Raw genomic sequence first — 9,344 nt, 5'->3', positions numbered from 1 at the left:
GGCGCAGGGCGGCCTGGAGCGGCAGTGCAGCGCTGCTGGCTCCAGCCACAGCCCTGAGGGCTTCCTGCAGCGCTCCTGAGCGAGCAGCAGCAGCGAGGGGCTCCGAGCGCCCCTCCACCCTCTGCCCCCTGCTCCCTGCAGCGCTGCCAGGCTCTGGCAGCCTGCGCTCCGAGGGCGTCCCCGGCCCGTGACGTCACAACGAGCGGGGGCGTGTCCTCCCCGTGACGTCACAGCGGGCGGGGGCGGGGCCTGGCCTATAAAAGGCCGGCAGGGCGCAGTGGCAGCAGGCAGTGGCCGGTTGGTGCCTCGGTCTGGTGTTCTCTCAGCAGACTGCAGCCTCAGCCTCTGCCACCCCCAGCAGTGTTGGGGGATCCTGCGTGTGCAGAGCCAGAAGGTCCCTGAGGATCTTCACCGAGGGCTTGTGGTGGTGACGACTTGAGAGTGCCTCAGGCAGAGCAGAGCTGTGCTGTGCAGCACTCTCTTAGTCCCAACCATGGACCCCATCTATATCCTCTTGCAAATTCTCTTGGTCTCCCTCACTATGAACGCCTTGGTAAGTGTCACAGCTGCACTCTGGGGTGGGCTGGCGCTGGAGGTGCTCCAGACTCACCCAGCTCCTGGGGCTTCTTGCAGAACTGGTGGAGAAGGAAGCTGAGGTGTAAGAGGAAGGAGGAGAAAGCTGCAGCCAAAGCTCAGCGAAAGGCTGAGCAAGAATTAAAGCAGCAAAAGGACTCAGCAGGAGGTGAGGAGCAGAGAGGTGAGGAGCAGAGGGATGAGTGCCCCCAGCAGCCTGCAGTGATGCTAATGGCTGACAGCCACAGCAACCCGAACCCGCTGCTCACTCCATGCCTTCTCTCTTTAGCTTCTGAGCAGGTGGCTGAACAAGAGCAGGAGCCAAGGCCGACCCCAGAGGTGCAAGGGTGAGTGCTGGGCAGGTCCCCCAGATGCTACCTCTCACCCTCAGCCCTTCGCTCTGCCCCCCAGCTCCAGCTCAGGAAGCAGCTGCTGCTGCCCCTGGCTCCTAGCAGAGGGGCCAGGGTTCAGCGAGGTCTCCTCTGTCTCCTCTGCAGGGCACAAGAGGAGGCAGCACGGAGGGACCCCAGGGCCACAGAAGAGCTGCAGAAGCAGCAGCAGAAGGAGTGGTGGGCCCCAGAGAACAAGGCCATCATGCCTAAGATGACACCAGGGGAGATGCTGGAGGACATGCCACGCTTGGAGCACAGGAGCTCCTCCAGCAGCTGCTCTAGGGCGAAGCAGATAAAGAACAAGGCAGGGAAGAAGATAGTGGAGTGGTGGGCTCCAGGGAACGAGGCCATCATGGCCAAGATGAGTGTCCGGGAGATGCTGGAGAACATGCCTGCCTTGGACCCCTGGAGCTCCAGCAGCGACTCTGAGGAGCCTGAGCTAAAGAACCAGGCAGGGAAGAAGATAGTGAAGTGGTGGGCCCCAGGGAACGAGGCCATCGTGGCCCAGATGACAACACGGGAGATGCTGGAGGACGTGCCTGCCTTCGAACCCTGGAGCTCCAGCAGCTCCTCCTCTGAGGAGGAGGCAGCCAGGAACAGGGTAGCAACGAGGAGGAGCCAGGAGCCCAGGACCATGCCGCGGGTCTCCGCTGCCAAGTCCCCTCAGAGCTCTGCATCTCCCTCGGGCTCCAATGTCCAACAGCCTCTCCAGCCTTCGGAGCAACAGAAGGAGCCTGGCAAAGAGCCGAGCCCAGGCGAGGTCCAAGTCCCAGAGCCTGGCACGGAGCAGAGCCAGGAGAGTAGCCAGCAGCCCCAGCAGCCGCAGCAGCCTACGCCTGCAGCCGCCCGGGCGAGTGACGCCGGGGCACAGAGCAGCGCAGAGGAGCCCAGCAGTGCAGGGAGGAAGCCGAGCACGCAGCAAGCTGGGCTCTGGAGCCGCCTGAAGAGCTGCTGCATTCGCTGCTGGCTCTGCAGATGCTGCCCCTGGTTGCAGCGCTGCTGCCCCTGCTTGCAGCGCCGCTGCCCCTGTTTGCAGCGGAAGAAGCAGGAGGTCCCCTAGGGGACAGCCCGGGGGGGAGGGACGGGGACTGGTGGGGTGCAGAAATGGGCTTCAGCTCTTCAACACAGGTAAGTCCTGTCCCTGCAGAGGCTTTGCTCTGCTGCCTCCCACCACCTGCTGAGCTGCTGCTGCTGAGAGGTGCCCAGTGGAGAGATGCCAAGCAGAAGGAAGGAGGTGTGAGGGCTCCTGAACCCTCTCACCCAGTTTCCCTTCCACTCCGATCCTGCAGGCCAGGGGTTCCCATCACCGTCAGTCCGTGCAGGGCTTCCACGCCTGAGGTCAAAGGGAGCAGCTCAGAACCTCCTCAGCTCCTCACAGCTTCCCTACCAGACGGGGAAGGCTGTGGGGGGCTGCTGGGCAGAGGAGGGGACAAGGAGGAAGCCACTGTCCCCCTACAGGAGCTCCTGGACTCCCTGCCCCGTGTGCAGCCTCTGGGCTCCCTGCGTGTCTGCAACAGCAGCTGTGGAAACTCCAAGTGCGGTAGGACGCTGCAAATGCAAACTCCCTTTCCCCGCCTTGCTCCGGGCTCCGGACTGCCCTTTCCCCCTGCTCCAAACTCCTTTCTCCCTGCGTCTGCCGAGTGCTGAATGGGAAGAGACAAGGCAAGGAGTTGCCTTTCCCTCCCCTGCAGGCTCGGTCAGGGACAGGCAAAAGCCTTTTCCTGCCGCTCCCGCAGGGCACTCACCTTTAGTTCCCTTAGGTCCGTGCGGTTCCTTTAGGTTCTTTAGGAGGAGTAGAAGCAAGAAGGCTCCCAGAGGACAGTCGTCGGAGGGGGGCTGGGGGGGGTGGGGGGAGGTGTGGGCGGGGATCTGGGGGGGTGGTAAAGTGGGACTAGATTGTATCAGTGAGGAAATAAAGGGCACTGAGAAAGCCCAAGTGCTGTGAGTGCAGAGCCTTGTGAGATGCCTCTGCAGGGACTCGCTGAGAGCTGTTTGCACGCAGCAGAAAGGCTGCGCAGGAACCTGTGTGTCACAGCTGAGCCACCAAACGCTTCTGTGAGTGTCAGGAGTTTATTGTGCGGCCAGGAAGGCCACAGAAGAGCTGCAGAAGCAGCAGCAGAAGGAGTGGTGGGCCCCAGAGAACAAGGCCATCATGGCCAAGATGACACCAGGGGAGATGCTGGAGAACATGCCAGGCTCGGAGCCCTGGAGGTCCTCCAGCAGCTGCTCTGGGGCGGAGGCAGCCAAGAACAGGGTAGCAAAGAGGAGGAGCCAGGAGCCCAGGACCATGCCGGGGGTCTCCGCTGCCAAGTCCCCTCAGAGCTCTGCATCTCCCTCAGGCTCCAATGTCCAACAGCCTCTCCAGCCTTCGGAGCAACAGAAGGAGCCTGGCAAAGAGCCGAGCCCAGGCGGGGTCTAAGTCCCAGAGCCTGGCACGGAGCAGAGCCAGGACAGTAGCCAGCAGCCGCAGCAGCCTACGCCTGCAGCCGCCCGGGCGAGTGACGCCGGGGCACAGAGCAGCGCAGAGGAGCCCAGCAGTGCAGGGAGGAAGCCGAGCACGCAGCAAGCTGGGCTCTGGAGCCGCCTGAAGAGCTTCTGTATTCGCTGCTGGCTCTGCAGATGCTGCCCCTGTTTGAAGCGCTGCTGCCCCTGCTTGCAGCGCCGCTGCCCCTGTTTGCAGCGGAAGAAGCAGGAGGTCCCCTAGGGGACAGCCCGGGGGGGAGGGACGGGGACTGGTGGGGTGCAGAAATGGGCTTCAGCTCTTCAACACAGGTAAATCCTGTCCCTGCAGAGGCTTTGCTCTGCTGCCTCCCACCACCTGCTGAGCTGCTCCTGCTGAGAGGTGCCCAGTGGAGAGATGCCAAGCAGAAGGAAGGAGGTGTGAGGGCTCCTGAATCCTCTCACCCACTTCCCCTTCCACTCCGATCCTGCAGGCCAGGGGTTCCCATCACCGTCAGTCTGTGCAGGGCTTCCACGCCTGAGGTTCAAAGGGAGCAGCTCAGAACCTCCTCAGCGCCTCACAGCTTCCCTACCAGACGGGGAAGGCTGCGGGGGGCTGCTGGGCAGAGGAGGGGACAAGGAGGAAGCCACTGTCCCCCTACAGGAGCTCCTGGACTCCCTGCCCCGTGTGCAGCCTCTGGGCTCCCTGCGTGTCTGCAACAGCAGCTGTGGAAACTCCAAGTGTGGTAGGACGCTGCAAATGCAAACTCCCTCTCCCCCCCTTGCTCCGGACTCCCCTTTCCCCCCCCTTGCTCCGGGCTCCCCTTTTCCCCGCCTTGCTCCGGGCTGCCCTTCCCCCCCTTGCTCCGGACTCCCCTTTTCCCCCCCTTGCTCCGGACTCCCCTTCCCCCCCTTGCTCCGGGCTCCCCTTTCCCCCCCCTTGCTCCGGGCTCCCCTTTTCCCCGCCTTGCTCCGGGCTCCCTTCCCCCCTTGCTCCGGACTTTTCCCCCCCTTGCTCCGGGCTCCCCTTCCCCCCCCGGCTCCAGGCTCCCCTTTCCCCCCTGCTCCAAAGTCCCCTTCCCCCTGCTCCAAACTCCTTTCTCCCTGCGTCTGCCGAGTGCTGAATGGGAAGAGACAAGGCAAGGAGTTGCCTTTCCCTCCCCTGCAGGCTCGGTCAGGGACAGGCAAAAGCCTTTTCCTGCCGCTCCCGCAGGGCACTCACCTTTAGTTCCCTTAGGTCCCTGCGGTTCCTTTAGGTTCTTTAGGAGGAGTAGAAGCAAGAAGGCTCCCAGAGGACAGTCGTCGGAGGGGGGCTGGGGGGGGTGGGGGGAGGTGTGGGCGGGGATCTGGGGGGGTGGTAAAGTGGGACTAGATTGTATCAGTGAGGAAATAAAGGGCACTGAGAAAGCCCAAGTGCTGTGAGTGCAGAGCCTTGTGAGATGCCTCTGCAGGGACTCGCTGAGAGCTGTTTGCAGGCAGCAGAAAGGCTGCGCAGGAACCTGTGTGTCACAGCTGAGCCACCAAACGCTTCTGTGAGTGCCAGGAGTTTATTGTGCGGCCAGAAAGGCCACAGAAGAGCTGCAGAAGCAGCAGAAGAAGGAATGGTGGGCCCCAGAGAACAAGGCCATCATGGCCAAGATGACACCACGGGAGATGCTGGAGGACATGCCTGCCTTGGACCCCTGGAGCTCCAGCAGCTCCTCTTCCTCAGAGGAGAGAAAGAACCAGGCAGGGAAGAAGATAGCAAAGTGGTGGGTCCCAGGGAACGAGGCCATCATGGCCAGGATGAGTGTCCGGGAGATGCTGGAGAACATGCCAGGCTTGGAGCACAGGAGCTCCTCCAGCGGCTTCTCTTCCTGGGAGAAGCGAAAAAAGGAGGCAGGGAAGGACATAGTGGAGTGGTGGGCCCCAGAGAACGAGGCCATCATGGTCAGGATGAGTGTCTGGGAGATGCTGGAGAACATGCCTGCCTTGGAGAGGTGCCCAGTGGAGAGATGCCAAGCAGAAGGAAGGAGGCTCCTTAATCCTCTCGCCCAGTTCCCCTCTGCATCCCCCCACACCTGAGTGCCGTAGCTCCCAAGCCAGTTTGCCAGCTCCAGGCTGCTCCAGGCCCAAACTGGCAGCCAGCATCAGCCAGACCGAAGCAGACCTCACTGCCCTGCACCCAACCCCAGAGAAAGCTCTCTGCTCCTTGCCCCTTGAGGACAGCTTCACTTCATGCTACAGCCAGCGATGAGGAGAAGGCAGTGGTGGCTTCCCAGGTGCAAAGCAGAGGAGGGAACAAGGTGGCAGCCACGACCCTGCAGAGAAGTTGGACTCCCAGCCCCATGTGCATCCCATCCTCCTGCAGCTCTCTGCTGGGCAGCAGCAGCAGCAGCTTTTCCTTGGAGCAGCCAGGGAGATGCCCTGTGGTGCCCGTGGGCCCCACGTTGCCCTTCCCAAAAGGAAGAGGCAGCCTCTGGGCACAGTTGAACAAATAAAGCAGATCTCTGGAGAATCTCTGGCCCTTGCTGCATTCGGGGGCAGTGTCGTGGGGAGGGATGAGGGAGAGTCTGAGGGACTCCAAACCTTCTTTGCCTCGGGCTTTAGTCACAGCAGGAGCTGCTCCCTGCATCCCCAGAGCCTGAGCTCAGATCCCGGGATGCAGGATTGCTCTGGGAAGAGCCATTTGTGGTTCTCCTTCCTTCTGGCTCCAGGGATGGGCATCTACATCTCTCTGGGGAACCTGGGACCGGCTCTCGCCAACATCTCCTCTCTGCAGCCTGAATCTCCCTCTTTGAGTTCTGAACCATCCCCCCTTGGGCTGTGCTAACAGGCCCTGCACAGAACTCTGTCCCCAGCTTTCTTCTTGGCCCCTTCCAGCCCTGCAGGGCCACCAGAAGCTCTCCCTGGAGCCTTCTCCTCTCCAGGCTGCACACCCCCGGCTCTCCCAGCCTGACCTTTTGCAAAGGTGTGTCCTCTTGAGGAGAGTAACCTCCACAAGAAGTCTAGTAAAATTGAGACTGTTGTGTAAAGTGAGTCCTCTTGGGGAAAGGTTCCCCCCAAGAACTCCAGGAAACTAAACCTGAGAAGCTTCTTTGTTGCAAAGTTGGGGAAACAGAGTGACTGTCCTCTCCGAGAAGCCAGAACTTGGTGATCCCGGGAGGAATTTACTGTGCGTTTGCCTAGGGAGCAGGGGTTTTGAGTGAGCTTTCGGTGAGTGGTTTTTGTAGGGAAGATGTTTGAGGTCTAAGGCCTTTGTGTGGTTGTGACCTCCCCGCGAAGCTTTCACCTTCAAGGCAATGGCCAGGTGGAGAGGCTTTTGTGTCTGTTGGAAGCTCAGGGTGCCCGCCCGTCTGTAGCAGGGCTGGGCTGGGCCCGAGAGCACTGAGTGACTGCCAGAGTGTGAGGAGCAGATTGTGGCCCTGCAGACAGAGGCAGGGCCAAGTCGGAAAGGGCAAAGCTTTCATCTGTGCAGTTTTGGGTGCGTGTTTGGCCGCTTCGAGAGACGAAAAGCAAAGCCAAAACGAGAGAGAATAAACTCATTTCCTCCTTGCAGGAGCTGGTAGATTCCCTGCAAGGGCATATAGTAACTTTAAAGGACGAAGTGGCAGACCCTAAGGACAGATTAAAAACAGAGCAGAAGCGGCACAATTGGGTTTTGAAGAAGGAAGAACGGCAGGCAGAGCCTGCCTCCATATCCCCCCAGGCAGAGCTGGCAGCAGCAGAGGAAGCTGCGGCTCACATGCGTCCTCTCATTAACACCGAAATGCTATGGCTGTGAAGCACTGGCCGGAGCCCACCCTTGATAAGACGACAGGGGTGCCTTGTAGGAGCTGAGGTACTTCACCCCTCTGTGGTGAGTGGGGGGGGTGAAGCCTGGAGATCTGTGAGCTCACCAGTCAGTAGTGAAATTGTACCGGGTTTGGGAGGTGCATTCGGGTTTGTGCTTAGCTTGGCTTAAGCTGAAGCAATCAAAGGCACTTACAGGCCCATTCAAAGTAATTAAGCAACTCTGTTAAGAGCTTCACCTGGGGAGGCTCAGGGAGTCTCTCGTTGGGTGGGGGGTGTCCTGCACTGATACCTTACGGATAAAGACTTGGAAAGAACAAACTTGGTTAACTCTGTGGGAAGGCTCTTTTCTTGTGCTGCTCACCACAGGAAGGGCGCTCAGAACAGCAGAGAAAAGACGGACACAGCCTCACGAGTAAAAGCACCTGTGCGGGAGGGACAGGTGACTTGGGACCCAGGAGAAACCAAGTGACACTGAGGCTAAGCACTGCTGCAACTTCTAAACACTTATCACTCCTGGGGGGCACTAATTGAGACTTCATAACCAATACTCAAACCGACAGAAGGTGTTGAAATTGTTACAGACAGGAGGGATTGTGTAGTGGGGAAGAGGTTTTTGTTGTTGTTGTTGTTTTGCCTGTTAGTTGTTTTTGTTTGGTTTGTTTGTGTGTTTTAATTTAACTTGTGACACATATTCCAAGTAGAGCAAAAAGGGCAGTGAGAGGCACCCAAGGACATCAAAAGAGGGCAAGACCGGAGTGGGACCCAGTGCTGCAGTCCTTGCAGGGCTTCCACGCCTGAGGTCAACGGGAGCAGCTCAGAACCTCCTCAGCGCCTCACAGCTTCCATACCAGACGGGGAAGGCTGCGGGGGGCTGCTGGGCAGAGGAGGGGACAAGGAGGAAGCCACTGTCCCCCTACAGGAGCTCCTGGACTCCCTGCCCCGTGTGCAGCCTCTGGGCTCCCTGCGTGTCTGCAACAGCAGCTGTGGAAACTCCAAGTGCGGTAGGATGCTGCAACGGCAAACTCCTTTCCCCCCCTGCTCCGGACTGCCTCTCCCCCTGCTCCCAATTCCCTTTCCCCCTGCTCCCAACTCTCCAGCGTCGCAGCCATGGACCCCATGTCTGTTCTCCTGCCAATTCTCTTGGTCTCCCTCACGATGAGCGCCTTGGTAAGTGTCACAGCTGCACTCTGGGGTGGGCTGGTGCTGGAGGTGCTCCAGACTCACCCAGCTCCTGGGGCTTCTTGCAGGACTGATGGGGAAGGAAGCTGAGGCATAAGAGGAAGGAGCAGAAAGCTGCAGCCAAAGCTCAGCGAAAGGCTGAGCAAGAATTAATGCAGCAAAAGGACTCAGCAGAGAGGTGAGGAGCAGAGGGATGAGTGTCCCCAGCAGCCTGCACTGATGCTAATGGCTGACAGCCACAGCAACCCAAACCTGCTCATTCCATCCCTTCTCTCTTTAGATCCTGAGCAGGTGCGTGGACGAGCGCAGGAGCCGAGGCCGACCCCAGAGATGCAAGGGTGAGTGCTGGGCAGGTCCCCCAGATGCTACCTCTCACCCTCAGCCCTTCGCTCTGCCCCCCAGCTCCAGCTCAGGAAGCAGCTGCTGCTGCCCCTGGCTCCTAGCAGAGGGGCCAGGGTTCAGCGAGGTCTCCTCTGTCTCCTCTGCAGGGCACAAGAGGAGGCAGCACGGAGGGACCCCAGGGCCACAGAAGAGCTGCAGAAGCAGCAGCAGAAGGAGTGGTGGGCCCCAGAGAACAAGGCCATCATGGCCAAGATGACACCAGGGAAGATGCTGGAGGACATGCCACGCTTGGAGCACAGGAGCTCCTCCAGCAGCTGCTCTAGGGCGAAGCAGATAAAGAACAAGGCAGGGAAGAAGATAGTGGAGTGGTGGGCTCCAGGGAACGAGGCCATCATGGCCAAGATGAGTGTCCGGGAGATGCTGGAGAACATGCCTGCCTTGGACCCCTGGAGCTCCAGCAGCGACTCTGAGGAGGAGGAGGCAGCCAAGAACAGGGCAGCAAAGAGGAGGAGCCAGGAGCCCAGGACCATGCCGGGGGTCTCAGCTGCCCGGGCGAGTGATGCTGGGGCACAGAGCAGCGCAGAGGAGCCCAGCAGTGCAGGGAGGAAGCCGAGCACACAGCAAGCTGGGCTCTGGAGCTGCCTG

At 60.2% G+C, this 9,344-nt stretch overlaps 1 protein-coding gene across 1 annotated transcript; it reads left to right on the top strand.

The window, feature by feature from the left end:
* The first annotated feature begins 493 nt into the window (after positions 1-493).
* On the top strand, positions 494-2,025 carry LOC135175772 (nucleolar and coiled-body phosphoprotein 1-like). Its single transcript, XM_064144064.1, has 4 exons — positions 494-553; positions 634-757; positions 863-920; positions 1,071-2,025. Exons 1-4 carry the CDS (start codon positions 494-496, stop codon positions 2,023-2,025), a joined length of 1,197 nt encoding a protein of 398 aa, XP_064000134.1.
* The last annotated feature ends 7,319 nt before the right edge of the window (positions 2,026-9,344 follow it).

This window comes from Pogoniulus pusillus, chromosome 6 (assembly GCF_015220805.1).
Source record: "Pogoniulus pusillus isolate bPogPus1 chromosome 6, bPogPus1.pri, whole genome shotgun sequence".
NCBI classification, from domain to species: domain Eukaryota; kingdom Metazoa; phylum Chordata; class Aves; order Piciformes; family Lybiidae; genus Pogoniulus; species Pogoniulus pusillus.
This window is presented reverse-complemented; position numbering and strand designations above follow the sequence as displayed.